The sequence below is a fragment of the Falco naumanni genome, chromosome 3 (genome assembly GCF_017639655.2).
Source record: "Falco naumanni isolate bFalNau1 chromosome 3, bFalNau1.pat, whole genome shotgun sequence".
Lineage (NCBI taxonomy): Eukaryota > Metazoa > Chordata > Aves > Falconiformes > Falconidae > Falco > Falco naumanni.
Genome location: NC_054056.1, coordinates 108,929,039 through 108,946,037, shown reverse-complemented (window position 1 = coordinate 108,946,037; position 16,999 = coordinate 108,929,039). Strand labels below are relative to the sequence as shown.

The 16,999-nt window shown below is 56.9% G+C and overlaps 1 protein-coding gene, 1 long non-coding RNA gene and 1 pseudogene across 4 annotated transcripts; 1 reads left to right on the top strand and 2 right to left on the bottom strand.

Moving 5' to 3' along the window:
• Positions 1-1,087: 1,087 nt before the first annotated feature.
• On the bottom strand, positions 1,088-3,680 carry PYCR3 (pyrroline-5-carboxylate reductase 3). 2 transcript variants are annotated; one of them, XM_040585539.1, is made up of 6 exons: positions 3,568-3,680; positions 2,914-2,978; positions 2,465-2,644; positions 2,022-2,234; positions 1,804-1,896; positions 1,088-1,459 (listed from the first exon to the last, which is right to left on the bottom strand). In XM_040585539.1, exons 1-6 carry the CDS (start codon positions 3,647-3,649, stop codon positions 1,277-1,279), a joined length of 816 nt encoding a protein of 271 aa, XP_040441473.1. In that variant the 5' UTR covers positions 3,650-3,680; the 3' UTR covers positions 1,088-1,276. The 2 variants fall into 2 exon arrangements, with proteins under 2 accessions (XP_040441473.1, XP_040441474.1); XM_040585540.1 differs by having other exon boundaries at positions 2,022-2,174; positions 3,568-3,675.
• A 120-nt stretch (positions 3,681-3,800) lies between these two features.
• Positions 3,801-11,998, top strand: LOC121085469. 2 transcript variants are annotated; one of them, XR_005827075.1, is made up of 6 exons: positions 3,801-3,897; positions 4,035-5,288; positions 5,369-5,476; positions 5,583-5,738; positions 10,030-10,732; positions 11,438-11,998. It is a non-coding gene; the product is annotated as an uncharacterized LOC121085469 (long non-coding RNA). The 2 variants fall into 2 exon arrangements; XR_005827074.1 differs by having other exon boundaries at positions 3,818-5,034; positions 5,135-5,288.
• A 235-nt stretch (positions 11,999-12,233) lies between these two features.
• On the bottom strand, positions 12,234-15,858 carry LOC121085468 (annotated as a pseudogene).
• Positions 15,859-16,999: the final 1,141 nt, after the last annotated feature.

Genomic DNA, 16,999 nt, shown 5'->3' with positions numbered 1-16,999 from the left:
GAGAGAGCTACCAGGTAGCTTGGAAACCTTGAGGAGCACTGCTTCCCTGCACCACGTAGGCGCCGTGAGCCCCTTCCCTGGCTCCACAGCAAAGGATAGAGATCGGCAGGAGACACAGGCAGGCTCAAGCTCTGCCTCTGGCTTCTGTGCAGCTTTGCTAATTAATTAGGTGCCTTGAGGAAGTGTCCAGGAAGTTCATGCTTTAGCATGACCCGGCAGCACTGTAGGGCTGTGGCATCTCTTTTGGCTTGGTGCCACTGGCATCTGGGGTGACAGCATCCATGGGGAGAAAGTCGAAGCCATAGGAGCCAGAGGCTCAGCATCCAGCTGCTTCTTTCACCAGCAATGTTTTGCGTGGTTTCAAAGCAGATTGCAAATCATCACTCATTGCATCCGTGCAAGTGCTGGGAACCAAACAAAGCTTAATTAGGGCACACAAAAGGCTCAGATCTTCTCCAGATAGGCATTTCTACTCCCTTGATGTACAGCACCCCAGAGCTGACAGCTTCCATCCCACCACCTTGCTGCCAGAGAGGGACACATCTGCAGGCCCATGGTGCGATGCTGGTCCCTCGCCAAGTGAAAGGTGGATGTTTTTCAGCTGGTTGTCTTCTTACTCATAATTTTGGGATGTGGATAGCAGCTCTGTGTTCATGCACACATCTCCAGAGCTGAGCAGAGGAGCAGGCACCGGTGCCCATGTGTAAAAATCAAAGCCTTTCTCTGTACTCATCCCCAGAGCATCATCCTGCCAACTTCCCACTTCTCAGGGTCCCTTGGCATCCACATACCACCTGCCGCAGGGATGTGGCCACTCTGTCCAGCCCCAGCAAGCTTGACATGGGATCACCCCATCCCAAAACCCTGCCCCCATCCCTGTCCTCAGTGCCATACATCCTGGCACAGCATCAGTGAGTGTAGAGCCAGCATGGCATCAGCTCCATCCCTGGTGAACACAGAGCCGGCATGGCATCAGCTCCATCCCTACTGGCCCAGGGACCCATGGCTGTCACCTCCCCATAGAGGTGACCCCATGATGGGTACAATAGTAGCCTCTAGCACTGAAGGGACCAGAAAGAGCCAAGCCTGCCATTGTGCTGCCCATGTTTATTTGGTCCCAGTGCTGCAGAGGTAGCATGTGGCATGGACACAGGTCCACACCATCTCCCACCCCCAGCCAGGGTCTCCTGGGGGTGTCCCCTGCTCCCTGAAGGGATTCAGTCTGGTCCCCATCACCCCTCCCGCCCGATGGGGGACAGAATGGAGGGGCTCAGCACTAGTCCTCAGCCATGTCGCGTGCCCGGTTGGTGGCTGCTTCCACAGCATTCATGACAGTGGCTCGCAGTGCACCCTTCTCCAGCTGGTGCAGCGCATGGATGGTGGTGCCCCCAGGTGTGCAGACATCTCCTCGCAGCTTTGCCGGGTGCTCCCCCGTCTCCAGCATAATTTTTGCTGCACCCTACAGGAGATCAGGGTAGGTCAGACAAAGGGGACCTCCCAAACACCCTCCTCCTTGCCCAGGGATTGGATGGCAGCATCTTCCCACGGCCCACACCCCTGCAGCAAGGGACAAGGTGCTGAAGCATCTGTCCTGCCACCATGCCCTTTGCTGTCTTCTGGTGGCCTTATCTTCGTGTCAAGAGAGAAAATGGAGGCAGAATGCCACCCAACACCTCCTCCCTCACTCTGTCACCCTGCTGCCCAGAGCAGCAACAGTGACAGGATGCCCAAGCCAGGTGGGAGCTGCAGGGTAGTGGGGAGAGGAGTGATGCTAGGTGTCCCTGAATGACAGCACTGACTCACCAGCAGCGTCTGAGCTGCGATCCTACTGGCTAAGCCACCTGGCATGCCCATCTTTACTGCTCCTTCAGCCAAGGCTTCGGCAAACAGGTACACCTGGGGAAGAAGAACATCAGGGGTGAGCGTGGCACAAGTGGGGACCCCAAACCCCAGCCCCACATGGGTGGGATTTCTGCTGGTGTCCCATGTCCTGCTGGTGCCCACTGAGTGTGGGTGCTTACGTAGGCCACTCCGCTGCCACTGAGGCCAGTGTGGATGTTGATGTAGGATTCGGGGACCTCCTCACAAAGCCCACAGGATGACAGCAGGCTCTTCAGCAGGGCAGCTTCCCTGTCACCAGCACTGCTACCCCGGGCGAAGACCATTGCCCCTGCCTGTACCACACATGGCAGGTTGGGCATAAGCCGCAGCACCTTAGTCCCAGCAGGGAGAAGCTGGGGAGAGACAGGGATGGGAGAAGGGTGCTAGATCTGGGGAGCACCCAAGGGTGCCCTGAGACACCAGTGGGTATCACAGCCCCCCATGGGGCTGGCAGAGAAGCACGGTCCATAGGGAAGAACATGGAGATGCAGTGTGGGTGGGTAGAGAGCCACAGCAGCATGTCCTTCTCCACAGGCTTGGGTGCAAATGGGAGGAGGAAGAAGAGAAAAAGGTGGAGGCTCACCCGCTGCAGTGTCTGGAGGGTGACACCAGCTGCCAGCGAGACAATGATGTGGTGGGGTCCCACAGCAGGACGGATCTCCTGCAGGACGCCCGGTAGGATGTGGGGTTTGGTGGCCAGGAAGACCAGGGTGCTCTCCTGCAGCACCTCCAGGTTACAGTGAGTGGTCCGGCAGCCTGACTCCTGCGCGAGCAGGGAGAGGTGTCACAGCTTGGCACCCCCCACCTCCATGGACAAGGCACATTCACATGGGGGGACATGGCATGGGGACCCACTCTGGCCGCAAAGCCACCAAGGCTCTGCCTGGATTTCACCCAGACCTGGGAAGGATGAGCCAAAGCCCTGCAAAGGGGTAAAGGGTGCCCCACAACTGTGGCAAGGGGCACCCCAGCATGCCTCCCACTTCCACGGCCACTGAGTGGGGTGACTTGTCACTCCATGGCCCCACTCACCTGCCAGGCATCCAGGTTTTTGTCCGAGGGAGCGCTGGCCAGGACGTTGCTGGCTGGCACCTTCTCTTGGGGAACACGGGAACCAGGGTGAGCGGCCAGGGTGGCCCCAGGGTGATGGGGACACCCCAGCACAAGCCCAGGGAACCTGATCTTAGCTGGGATGTGCTCTTCTCCTCCAACCCCTGCACAATCAGCCTGGGGGACACGGCACAAAGAGGGCCAGATTCTGCCAGTCTGGCTGGCATAGGCACCCCATGGGGACAGCTGTGGGCACCCAGTGGGTCAGCATGGGCACCCCACGGGGATGGCTGAGGGCACCCAGTTGTGCCATGGTGCAGCGGCAAGGGAGGTGACCCCAAATGCAGTGGCCATCTCCCAGCTTCTGAGTACGGGCAGGGCCATCCCCACACTACCCTGTGGGGCGAGGACAACCAAGGACACCCAGGGAGAAGGGACAGGGCTATGCCCCCACTGTGAGGGCAGGGAACCTCGGGAGGGGGACAAGACAGGGCTGTCCCCATATCCCCACACCGCCCTACGGGGAAGGGACCCCACGGAGGGCAGGGAAGCCGGGGAGACGAAGGACAGGGCTGTCCCCACGTCCCCACACCGCTCTGTGGGGCAGGGCCTCCCGGGCCTCTCCCCTGCCCGTACCTGCCCGCAGCAGCCCCCGGGCCAGGCCACCCGCCATCCGCCCGGCGCCCACGAACCCCACACGCAGCTCCACCGCCTCCATCGCTCCGGTCACCGCACCGACACGCCCCCTCCAGGCCCCGCCCCCGAACGCCTATTGGCTGCGCTTTGCCCGCCCCTGCTCACCCATTGGCGGCTCTTGGGTATTAGAGGCGGGCCCCGGAAGAGTGGCGGGTGTCTGCGCAGGCGCGGGAGGTGGCTGTGGCTGGGGCGGAGCCGCCGCGGTTCACGCGCGTGGGGGTCCCTAGCCGCCTCCACCGCCCCGGGCCTGGACCATCAGCCGAGCCCCAGGTACCCCTGAGTGTACTGGGGGGGTCCCCCCGCAATGTGGTGGGTAGCCTCAATGGGCGGTCCCCCAAACCTGTCCTTGACCTTGGTGGGGGGCTGGTCCTGGTGTTGGGGTGCTCCCCACTCTTTTCTCCCTGCAGGAACCCCCAGTCGTCATCATCATCATGCCCCGGAGCTGCTGGGCTGTGCTGCTCCTCTGCACCACTGCCAGGTTTTGTGGGTGGCTGGGCTTTGGCATCTGCCCAGAGAAGCTGGGGATCCGCCCATCTGTCCCCTCTGAGATGGCAGCATGTGTTGACCAGTTCTAGACTGAAGCCGCTTGCTGGGGGCCATCACCCATGAACTTCTGCCACCATCAGGTGTGGCTGTGGGTCTCCCCCCGGGCTGGGGAAACAGGGGATCCCCAGGACACCCCCCCACCCCACCCTGGGCAGCTGCTTTTGCTGGTGTGGGCTGCCTCGTGTTGGCATGGGATGTCTTTGGGAGTTGAAGGCAAAGGTTTGGGGTGGACTCAAGCAGTTCTCCTTGTTTCACGCCCAAAACCAACCCCTCTATATGCTCACTCCAGCTGTGCTGGGGGCACCCATGGGTGCTGAGTCCTGCTGCCACCAGGTCATGGTGTGGCTCTGCTCATTCTGCACTGACTTGAGTGAGGAGGTGGTGACCAGGCTGGAGGTTGACCTGTTCAACTGCCAGGCCAGTGACCAGGCTGGAGGTTGACCTGTTCAACTGCCGGGCCAGCACTGAAGGTCACTGGACACACCACTGCATGTCAGATATGGTAAAGTGCCAGGACAGGGCACCTCAAATCCTGTTTTCTCCAATTCCACCCCAAATTCTGTATTAATCCATTGCAGTTCCCGCCCCCACCCCCAAAAAATAATAATAATAAAAAATCCTAAACCTTGTAGTCGCAGAGCCTGAGTGGCACCCAGCCACCTCTGCTCAGCTGCTCATCCTCATTTTGGGGTAAAACCAGCCTTGTTCAGCCCACTTCCGTCACGGCAGATGGGGGTGTCCACTCCTAACCCTCTTCCCACCCTCAGCCTTGCCAGCTTTACTTGCTTCTGAAGGCTTTTCCAGTCTCCCCAGCACCATGGCATGGAGGCTGAATGCTGAGGGTGAGCCAGCTTCCACCTGGTAGGTGGTGGTGGGCATCACCATGGAGTGATGGTTTGTGGGATGCTGTGGAGCCGCCCCCTGTCACCACCATTCCACTACTCCCCAGTATTCGCCCCAGGAGGAGCTGTGGGAGTGGCTGGCTCAGTGGCCGCAGCCAAGACCGGAGATCCCTGTCCATCACAGCCTGCAGCAGCCAGTGCTGGATGAAACCCGCATCACCAGCTGGTGGCACTAGATGGCCTGGCTTGTGGAGGACATCACCCAGCAGACGGGTAAGGGCCACCAGCTGGGATGCTGCTATATATCCTTGTGTCCCACTTTAGGGACTGAAACGTCTTGGCTCTCCCTACAGGGGACGTGAGCAGCTGTGGTGTTGTGAGGCCTGGGAAAGGGCACTGGGTTTTCCTGTCAGACCTCTACCACGTGCAGGGTAGAGCTCAGGACATCCATTCCCAACTAGGTAGGAAGGTGGCAAACCCCATTCCCAGTTCTTTTTGCAGCAGGACACCCTTGAATGCAGCTCCCCTGGCTTATCCCAATGCCATATCCATCTCCCCCACATGCAGAGAGTGACCTGACCCAGCAGCACTGGATGAAGGAGGTGATGGAGAAGCTGCAACAGATCAGCCAGAGGCTCAGGCTGATGCTGGCAACCATGGAGGGTGCGTGGAGCTGGCTGAAGAACCATCTGCAGCACCTCTGCGCCATCCTTGGCCCAGCTGGTGAGCTACGCTTTGGTGCTGGAGGGCAGATGGGTGCTGGTAGGTGCCAACACAAGGTTCTTGCTTACCATCCCACATGTCAGAGCCCAAGTACCACATCCACCTGCATCATACACGCTCCTGCTTTCTGCTAACGGTCACGCTACTGGTGCTCATGCTGCCCTGTGCAATCTTCCTTTTCCTTGTCTCCAACCCCCTTGGCAAGCTTCTCTGTATCTTGGCATTCTCTGCTTTCCTGGTCCTTGACATAACAGGTGGGGACAGGTGTGGGGGGATCTGTTTGGGGACATGCCACTCTGAGAGTATCACAGGGGTGAGCTGGAGGTGCTCTACCCTCAACCATGCTCTCACTTCCCTGCAGGGCAGCGCCTGGTGGCAGCTGCCTGACACAGTGCTGGGGGAGCCTGGCCCATGCTTTGCAGGATGGAGCCCCATCACCAGCTCACCTCCACCCCAGACAAGTGGGAGATGGTTGCAGGGAGGAAGAGGCATGGCACCCTTGATTGCTGCTACGACCCAGCCTGGGTGCCCATCCTGGATGTCCCATCCTGCTGCCATTTGGCAAGGTCCCCTGGGCTGGGCTGCCAGCCCCCAGGCAGAGGGGGCTGGTGTCATGGTTTAACCTCAGCCGACAACCAAGCCCCACATAGCCACTTACTGACTCCCCCCCACCCAGAGGGGTGGGGAGGAGAATCAGGAAGGAATGCAAAACTTGAGGGTTGAGATAAGAACAATTTAATAATTTAAATGGCATGAAAATGTAAGAACAAAAATTAAAATAACGGTAATGTCAATAATAACAATAACAATCATAATGGAAAGGTGGGGCAAAAGGGTAAAATCCAAAGGAAAGGGAGAAAGGAAACCAAGTGATGCACAGTACAACTGCTCACCACCCGCTGGCCGATGCCCAGCCAGTCCCTGAGAAACGATCCCCCCCAGCTAACCCCCCAAGTTTATATACCAAGCATGATGTCCCATGGTATGGAATACCTCTTTGGCTGGTTCAGGTCACCTGTCCTGGCTGTGTCCCTTCCCGGTCTCTTGTGCCCCTCCAGCATTCTGGCTGGCAAGGCCCAAGGAACTGTGAAGTCCTTGACTCTAGTATGAACATTACCCAACAACAACTAGAAACATCAGTGTGGTTATCACCATTGCTCTCACCTGAGAGCCAAAACAGCACTGTACTAGCTACTAAGAAAAAAGTTAACTCCATCCCAGGTGAAACCAGGACACCTGGTGTGGGCTGCTGGTCCTCAGGAGTGGGGTGGGCTGCCGGCCCCCAGGAGGAGGGGCCAGCACTCTTGGCTCTCTGGAGCAGCCCCTCCTCTCCTGTCCCCTTTGTTCCCCTTCCCTCCTCCTCTCCGGTCCCCTTCCCTAAACTCTCCTCCTGTCCTCTACACTTCCCATCCTCTACCCTCCCTATCCTTCTCATCACTCCTCCTCTCCCCGCCCTCCCCATCCCACCTATCCCGTCCCCACCTTACTCCTCCCTTCCCCACCCCTCCATTCTCCTCTTTTGCTCTCTCCTCTCAACTCCTCTCTGACCCTCCTCTTTCCTCCCTTCCCCTCCTCTCCTGAATCCTCCCCTCCTGTCTCCCTCTCCCCCCCACCGCTTTCCCCCCCCACCACTTTCCCCCCCAAGGCTCCCTTCGCCTCCTCTCTCCACTTTTTTTCTCCCCTTTCCTCTTCTTTCCTGCCTTCCCCTCCATTTTCCTCCCTCACCCAGTTGTGTCTGGGTGGTTCCATGGAGCATTTGGGCTCTGAATGAGTGCAAAAGTGAGCAGTTGCAGTGTATGAAAGCACGGACTCAAGCTGTGGTGCAACCAGAGACACTTTATTGTACAGAGAAGCTCATATTTATATTTCTGAGCCCAGATACAAATTCCAGTTGTATGGACCACCAGGCTCAGGGCAGAAAGCATTCATGCAGTTACATAGCCATATTTCACTACAAGCATGCAGACACCTATTTGCTACTAGATAACCACGTTTATCTTTCTTACCTTCCTTCACAATACCCAGATCTTCTCTCATCTCTTGCCAGATCAGACGTTCTCCATCCTCCTTTCATATATCTCTCTTCAGACATTCTCTATCCTCCTCTCCCATATTAGTGCATAAACTTACCTCATCTGGGGTATTCATTAAGTTTTACGGCCTTTGCCAAGTTCAGGACAAAAAATCAGGGCCTGTGCCATGTTTCAGGACTTCAGCTTACCTCTGTTAGGGCCTTTGCCATGTTTTGAGGCCTAAACTTACCTCAGTTAGGGCCTCCGTCGAGATGTAGGGCCTAAACTGTTTTCACTTAAGGCCTTGTTTTGTCACATGGTGAGGTCGCTAGATAGCACACAGACACCAATAGAGAAAATAACCTTTATTTACTGTTGGTTTCACATTCATACAGAAAAGAAGGCAATACGCACATACAAAAAGGATGAGCCTACAATACCCTGATTCAAGAAATAGAACAGATAAGCAAGGCAATGGACCTAATCATTACTACTCCAGGTTAGCTATAGCGATGAAGGAAGATACATATGCCAATTGCCTTAATACATTACTGTCCTCCAGGTCCACAGGTGCTGTGGAGCCCCTCTTGCAGCAAGGATGTGGACAGCCTCTCCTGGCAATGGGGGAGTCCTACACAGGGTGTCCCCTCGTAGCTGAGGTCTCCAAAGTCGCTGCAAGAGTGTCCAGCTTTTGTACTATTGAATACACAAGCTCACCTAATTGCAAATGTGGAAACACCTGGTTTCACTCTCCCCTCAGATCCCACCAAAGCCTGGCCAGGGCTCAGGGAGGACCTGAGGGAGTTTCCTTTATCTACTGGATTTTGACCACCCAGTTCCAAACAAGGCCAAACAGCTGGATCCATGGCCTTGGCGACCTGCCTCTAAGCAAGGAAGGATGTGCTATCTCTTCACTCATGATTCCAGTTTATCTTCAGCTACATCTTTCGCTAAGGATCATACATAGTTCACTAAGGATCACGCCTCTCACTCATGATAGAATACTAAATATATACATATATCTCTCTCTTCATAACATTCCGTTGGTAGGTTCATCTAAAGGCCAACTTTGGCTGAGGGCTTGCTGCTCAGGCCTCAGTACATCAAGTCTTCACCATTAGAACCTTCAACGAGTTTTAGGGCCTAAACTTACCTCAACTAGCACCTTCACCAGGTTTCAGGAATCTGAATTTCTCCCCCTAACCACGCTAAAACTATACACTGTAACGGCCATAATCCTAGGTAACTTAAATGTCCTAAGCCTACTAACCAACAACGCAAAGTATGAAAACTTTTGGGGAAGCCTAAGTAAGGGGAGGGAAGCAGTGTGGAGGGGAAGGGTGTGGGAGAGACTGGAGGAAAGGAGAGCAGAGGAGGGGAGTTGGGGAGGGGTGGTGAGGGCAGGAGAGGGGAGGGGTGGGGAACTGGAGGAGAAAGGAGAGTAGAGGATGGGGGTGGGGAATGGATAGGAGGGCAGGGGAGGAGAGGGGTAGAGAGGGAGAGGAAGGAAGGGATGTATGGGGAGGGGAGGGGAGAGGAGGAGAGGGGATGTATGGGGAAGGGAGGAGAGAGGGGAGGTGAGAGGAAAGGAGGAGAGGGGAGGAGAGGAGGCCAGGCGAGGTAGAGAGAGGCGAGGGGAGGGGTGGGGAGGGCAAGAGTGGGGAAGGGAGGGGAGAGGGGAGAAGAGGAGAGGGACAGGGAGGTGCGGGGAGTGGAGAGGAGGGAAGGGAGGAGAGCAGAGAGTAAGAGAGGAGAGGTGAGGGGAACCGATGGGATGGAATGTATGGGGAAGGGAGGAGAGAGGAGGCGAGGCGTGGAGGAGAGAGGCGAGGACAGTGTGGAAGGGAGGGGAGGGGATGTAAAGGGAAGGGAGGAGGAGAGAGTAGGAGAAGAGAGAGGAGGTGAGAGGAGGTGAGGTGTGAAGATGGGCGGGGAGAGGAGGGGAGGGGAACACAGGAGAGGAATTAAAAGGGGAGCAGAGGGGAACCGAGGGGAGGGGAGTGTGGAAGGGAGGGGATGGGATGTATGGGGGAGGAGAGAGGAGGAGAGGAGTGGAGATAGGCGGGGAGAGGAGAGGAATTGAGAGCGGAGCAGTGGAGAGAAGGGTGTAGAAGGGATGAGAGGGGATGAGACAGGAGAGGAGAGCGGTGGGGAAGGTATGGGAGGAGAGGAGAGGGGAAGGCTGCTGGTCTTCACGTGGGGTGGGCTGGGCTGCTGGCCCTCAGGAGGAGAGGGGTGGGCTGCACAAATCTTGATAGCTTTTTGCTATCTCATCCTAGATCCTTGGTTTATTTCTGCCCAGAGGCTGGTGAGGGGAGGCTGGTGAGTGAGCTGCCATCGTGATGGTGACACAGAAGCCACCAATGCCATGGGACTCTAGTTCTCCTTCTTCCCATGCAGGAAGTGTAAAATGAAGCTCTTGCATGAAGAGCTGGACAGGATGGAGATGAGCTGCCTGCAAGGTGAGAGCTGTCTGGGCAGGGGGACATGGGAGAGACGACCATGAGGTGGGAGGTGTAGTGGCTCTAGGACAGGGATCTGAAGCCCCAGCACATCCCCATCCTGTGCTGGGGCATGTTTTACCCCAGAGCATCTCCAAGCTATGCTAGGGTATGCACAGCATTCCAGGGTGTCCCCACCGTCTACCGAAGGACAGCAGTGCTGGGAGTGTCACCACCCATGCCATGTTCTTGCAGGGCTCTCATGCCTGGAGCAGCACCCAGTGATGGCAGGAGGCCTCCCTGGTTTACCAGGGCGGGTGTCACCCATCCCTGGTGGCTGGAGTACAAAACTGAGCTTGTGTAGGGCAAGCCTGAGCTGGGTGGGATGTCCCCATATTCATCCAGACCCTGCTCCTGGGGGCCAGCTAGGTCCCCCTGAGGGTCAGGCCCTCTAGGGCTGGGGTGTCCTCGTTGTCAGTGCACCTTTGGGTGCAGGATACCTCATTGGGAGAGGAGCCAGGGCTGGGGATGTGACACACATGTTACCGAAATCTCGGAATGAAGAACTTATCGACACCAATGTGATGTAGATAAGCAGACACTTCTTTATTGACGGCCGGGTGCTTGAGCGAGTCCTCTCGCGATCAACGCACGCCAGGTCTCAAAATCAGACACCATATATAAAACTTATTCATACATATTCATTAATTATTCATGCATAATCATAACATTTCCCGTAAATCATTTACATACTCTCCTCCTATATCCGATTCTGCGCAGTAAAGCGTAGAAAGGTCTAGAAATGGGTCTAGGGTACGATTTGGGTAGGTGGTATATGAGTCGGTGGTCGCGATCTCCCCCTGCCGGAATTACCTTTTACTAAAGTTCACAGTTTCTTGGCAGGCACCTACAAGCTGTTCCAGTCGACTCTCCCCAGTTCCCATTAATCCTACATTCTGACATCTCAATATACTTTCTTTATACAGAAGACTAGTTAGATACAAAGGAACCTTTCAACCCTAGAGTTATTACCTATGTTTTAACAATAGTTCCAGGCCCTTCTTCTAGCCTTGATACAGGACGTACAGAAGATCTCATAGCAGCTTTTACTGTGCAACTATAAGTTTCATTAAAAATATTTCTTATCCTCCTATATTTCTATTCTATAAAATAACTCTATAAAATCAGATAATCAAACCAATAAAATCAATTGATCTCAACTCTTTAACAAATCGACAACACACAGGGAGAAATTCTGGGTGGCGGTGTGTGTCCTGCAATGATGGCCAAGGCACATCCTGTAAGACCTACATGTCATCAGGGGGCAAGGGACATCTCCTGCAGGGCTGCAGGATGCCCTGTCTAAACCCCTTCTTCCTCAGCCAGGCGATGCTGGAGCCAGCCATGGGTGGTGGGAAGTGCTGGGAGCCCAAACCCTGCAGCCTGAGCCAGCCTCTAGCCAGCGACATACGAGTACCAACCATAGAGGACATCCCTTCTCCAGGGACATCAGGGGCTGGGGTCACCTCGGGGTGCAGCCAGTGACCCAACCGTGGGGGGACAGTCCCACTGGGGGCTTCCTGGGGTGCTGACAGGTCTCTCCTCCCTCTGTAGGTCCTTACTGTCCCTATGGTCCCCATGCCAGGGGCTCATCGGGGCCGAGCAGCAATGCTGGAAAGAAGCCATCCATGGGCAGGATTTCTGCCATCTCCACACCACTGGTTAAGCCTCATGCAGCGGCTTGGTCAGGGACTCGTACCTCCGTGTTTGACCCTCTGCCCCCCTCCCAGAGAAGTTTAAAACCTTTTGGCTCTTCTAGATCCTGGCAGAATGGTGCTCAGGACCCTAAAGGTGCGATTTGACATGGATACAGGACTGTGCTGCAGGGTGGATGCTCCTTATCTTACCAGTTTTATGCTATTTCGATATATTTTAATAAATGCCATATTTACAGCTGGCGCCTTCCTCATTCTGGTCCCCCTGATGCTGGGGCTTTTGGACCATCCGCATGTGCAAAAGCAACAGCAAATGCCCAGCTGCCATTCCTGTGCCAAAGGAACCCTGATCACCTTCCCTTTATTACAACCTAATTACAGGCAATTAGCAGCATAGCTCATTACAGCTCAGCCAGAACCACCAGACTCTTGGACACAGCCAAGGTGGCTGATAGTGGTGGCTCCAGCTGGCTGCTACTAACTGGTCTGGGGTGTCAGCACCTTTGGGGTGCCCCAGACTTCCTCCCCTGGGCATCCTGTGCTGCTCCCAGCAGTGGGCAAGAATGTGGGGGCTGCTCACTGGGCTCTGGCCCCCTTTTATTTTGGAAATGTGACTGGCACTCCCCCAGCCCAGTCCTCTACCCCAAAAAAAGGACAACCCTGAGTTGAAGAGGATGATGCCGGTGCCAGTGCTGTGTTGGCCTGTCACTTCCTGGCGTTGGCGTAGTTGGTGTTGAACCAGGCACAGGTCTCCTTCACAGCTGGGGAGGGAGAAGATGGGATGGGTTTTGGGATTGGGAATGCAGTTTGTTCATAGACTCACAGAACGGTTTGGGTTGGAAGGGACCTCTAAAGGCCATCTAGTCCACCCCCCCTGCCATGGGCAGGGACATCTTCAACTAGATCAGGTTGCTCAGAGCCCCATCTAACATGACCTTGAATGTTTTCAGTGATGGGGCATCTACCACCCCTCTAGGCAACCTGATGCAGTGTCTCACCACCTTCAGTGTAAAAACTTTCCATGTATCTAGTCTGAATCTACCCTCTTGTAGTTTAAAACCATTAACCCTTGTCCTATCACTACAGGCCTTACTAAAAAGTCAGTCCCCATCCTTCTGAGCCCCCTTTAAGAGTTGAAAGGCTGGACCACCCTGATGCCATCAAAGCTAACTGCAGTGGGTAGGACCTCCATGTTTAGTGGAGCCTCCCATCTCACCTTTCCTGAAGGGTGTAAACTGGAAGCTGGGTAGGTAGCGCCGCAGCTTGGCATTGCTGGCTGTCTTGAACTGCCCATCTGCCTTGGTGGTATCAAACTGGGATGGGAAGGATTAAGGGAAACCAAAGGGGAAAAATGGGTCTTGTTCTGCCCCACTGTGTCCTGGCTGGGGCAGCGGGAGCAATGCTCTGGACCACAGCATCTCCCCTGGAGCACTGTGGCTGCTGATGGAAAGTGGGGTCCCCCCCCCATGCTGTAGCAGCCCTGCAAGCAAGGGGAAGCCAGTCTGTGGTAAAGGATACAACAAGCTCTCCCCTGAAGTCCATGGCCTCCACAATTGCCTCTGCTGCCTCCCTGATGGACACTTCATCTTCTTCTCCCACTATGGAGCAGGACATGATTCTCCCATCCTCTTGAAGAGGCTGGAGGCAGGGTTGTGGCAGGGACGGGCAGTGCTTACCTGACAAAATGATGGGCTCCACCTCATCGTATTCCCGCAGGACCCAAAGGAAGAGCCGGGCCAGGTCCTGTGGAGGGGTAGATGGCTCTTGGGGAGCGGCTGCTGTCCCCCAGCCCTCCCATCACAAGGGGACCCAACCCTGAGGATGGCCAATGCTTCCTGGGACAACCCAGGTGGGCTCAGACCCTGCTGAAATCCAGGCACTGTGCCCTGCGCCCTGGCCCTGCCCCCCCCCCCCCTCTGTACTCTGCCCTCCCCAAGCTGTGGGAGGTGAGTGCTCCCAGAGGTCCCTGAGGCCATGCATACCAGAGAGTAGATGAACTGTCTTCTGGGCTTGCCAGTGCCCCAGACAGTCAGAGCACAGCCAGTTTCTGCAGGAGGAAGGAAAGTGTGTCCATGAGCACTTGAGCTACCTCCACCCACCCTGGCTACTCTGCAGAACAGCTGATTAAGCAAGCAGGAAGAAAAAAACCTAAACCAACAAAAAAATCCCCACAACAACCCAATGCTCCCAAAAAAGGCCACAAGAAGTCCTGCCACACTCATGTTTGGCCAGGCAGACCTTGTGGATGAGCCCAGGCAAGACATGCCCATCCTCGATGTTGAAGTTGTCATGTGGCCCAAAGATGTTGGTGGGGATGACAGCGGTGAAGCGGCAGCCATGCTGCTCAAAGTAGCCCCTGGGTGAGAGCAGGGAAGGTGTGGGTGGGCTCACCCCCCTCCAGCACAAAGATGTCTCCAGAAGACTTTGGCTAGTGGCATTTCCATCTGCTGAGCCCAGGTACCTCCCCAGCTCAGTTTAATTCCTGGGAGTCCCAGGGGATTCCCCTGGGCCTGATAACCGGTGGGTGCTCACAGCCTGCAAGAACTCTCCCATGCCTCGCCTCCCCTCCTCCCCAACACGCACCTATTCTGGATGTCGATCATCCTCTTGGCATAGGAATAGCCAAAGTTGGAGCTGTGAGGTGTCCCATTGTGAATCTGGGGATAGGAGAAGAGAATTAAGCAGGGCAGGGATGTCTCCTGGGACGTGCCTAGGGACAGAGATGCTCACCATGCTCTCATCGACGGGGGTACATCATCTTGTCTGGTAAGATGCAGGTGGAGAGGCAGGAGACCACCTTCTGCACCCCTGTCTCGTATGCCAAGTGCATATGATGAGTATGATGAGTGTGTTTCTTCTCTGGGGATGGAGAGATTTCTCAGATGTGTAGGGTGGGGACTCCCAAACCCCTGCATCCTACGGGTAATAACTCATTAATAACTCCAGAAACCAGAAACTCCAGAGCTCTGGTTTGGATTTTGGAAGCAGAGCCAGTTGTGTCCCCATGTCCCAGCTCAGGGAGGGCAGAGTGTTGCAGCATCCACAGGGACCCTGTCAGTACCTGATTCCCAGGTGCTCACCCAAAAATCCAGGTTGTAGCAGATGTTTCTGAAGAGGCCTCCGACCATGGCAGCCAGGTGGATGACATGGGTAGGCTTGTGCTTCTCAAACAGGGCTTTGGTCTCTGTGGTTCTCCTGGGACAGGAAATCTGGGGGTTCAGTGGAGTCAAGAGAGCAGACTGGGGGCTTTCCAAGTAAAAAACCCACAGAGTCCACTCACATCATATCAGCATCTCTGGAGAACATGAAGATCCACTCCTCGTCCAGCTGCCCCTCTCCATCAGCCACCACCTTCTCGATGGCTCTTCCCACCAAGCCAGTGCCACCCGTCACCAGGATGTGCTTGCCCACTAGCCCAACCCCCTCCATTGTGGCCAAAACTCTGTGGAGAGTTGGGGGGGGGGGGGGGGGGCGGGCTAAGCTGGGGTCACCTTGTGGTGCACCCCACTACAGCCCACCAAGCTCATCCCCTCCGTGGTGTGGGTGCCCAATGAGCATCAGCCACACATCAGGCTGGTGAGCTAATTTTGAGGCGGGGGGTGGGGTGGGGTGGGGGTGGGCTTTGATCTGCTTCTGCCAGCAAAAGCAAAAACCAAAGCGGAAGCAGGGTGCTTGGTGGTGACGTGGCCAGGTCAGGGCAGCAGAAACTCCATCAGCTGTAGTTGCTAATTAATGGAACTGGCTGGTGGCCCGCGGGCTCCCCGTGCACACGCCGCACCAGGGCTGGGGCCAGACCGTGCCACGCAGCACGGCACTGCCCGGCCTCCCGAAACGGAGGCGCACCCTGACACCCAACCGCCCCGCAGTCCCAGGTCTGCACCCCAAACCCCCTCTGCACCCAGCTCTGCACCCCGAGCCTCCCCTGCACCCCCCGTCCCAGCTCTGCACCCCACTCCTCCCCTGCAACCCAAGTCCCAGGTTTGCACCCCCAGTCCCAGCTCTGCACCCACCTCCCCGCGCCCCCCGTCCCAGCTCTGCACCCCACACCTCCCCGCACTCCCAGTCCCAGCTCTACATCCCACACCTCCCCGCACCCCCAGTCCCAGCTCTGCACCCACCTCCCTGCACCCCCAGTCCCAGCTCTGCACCCCACTCCTCCCCGCACCCCCAGTCCCAGCTCTGCACCCCACTCCTCCCCGCACCCAGGCCCCTCCCGCAGCGCCGACCCCACCCCAACTCCGAGCCTCCCACCGCGGGGGCCCTTACACCCCTCATACCCCCTGCGGCTCTCCCCGCCGTACTGTCCCCCCTCTTTGGGGACACCCCGCTTCTACACCACCCCCCCTCAGCACCCCCGCGTGAGGGGGACTGCCCCCCACAAACACTCCAGTGGGCGGGGGGGTCGGCGCGGCTCGGCTCGATTCGGCGGCGGCTCGGCCGGATTCGGCGGCGGCTCGGCCGGCTTCGGCGGCGGCTCGGCCTGGATTCGGCGCGGCTCGGCTGGCTTCGGCGGCGGCTCGGCTGGATTCGGCGCGGCGCGGCTCGGCTCGGCTCGGCCGCGCTTCCTGCCGCCGTCACCGGGCGCCGCCGCTCGGCTCCTCGGGAAATGGAGTCCGCGCCCGGGGTCAGCGGAACCTACCACGGCACCGGGGCCACCGGCACCGCTCCCCACGGGTTAGGGGGCGCTGGCGCAAGCCCCGGCACTTGCAGGGCTGCACAGGGCGTGCAGGGGAAGGGAAGGGGGCGCACAGGGTCCCCTCCCTCTTCCCCAGCGCCAAGGGCTTCTCCAAAGGGATTTCGATGAGAAAAGGTTTAATCATCTTTAATTCACCTACACTGAGACTGAAAATGAGCGGAGCTTTCCGGCGGGTCGGGAGGGTTTCAAATGGGGGATGCCGGCTTTTCCTTCACCTTTTCCTTCGGCATTGCCGGGAGGCAAAGGCCGGGCCTTGCACCGCCCGAAATTAAGCTGATAAAGAATGGGATGAAGGGAGACCCCGCCAGGAATTTCAGGTTTTCCCCCAAGGAGACTTGGCCCCGACGTCGAGGAGCAGCCGGGTATTACAGATGTTCCGCTCCCTTCCTCCCTCCTC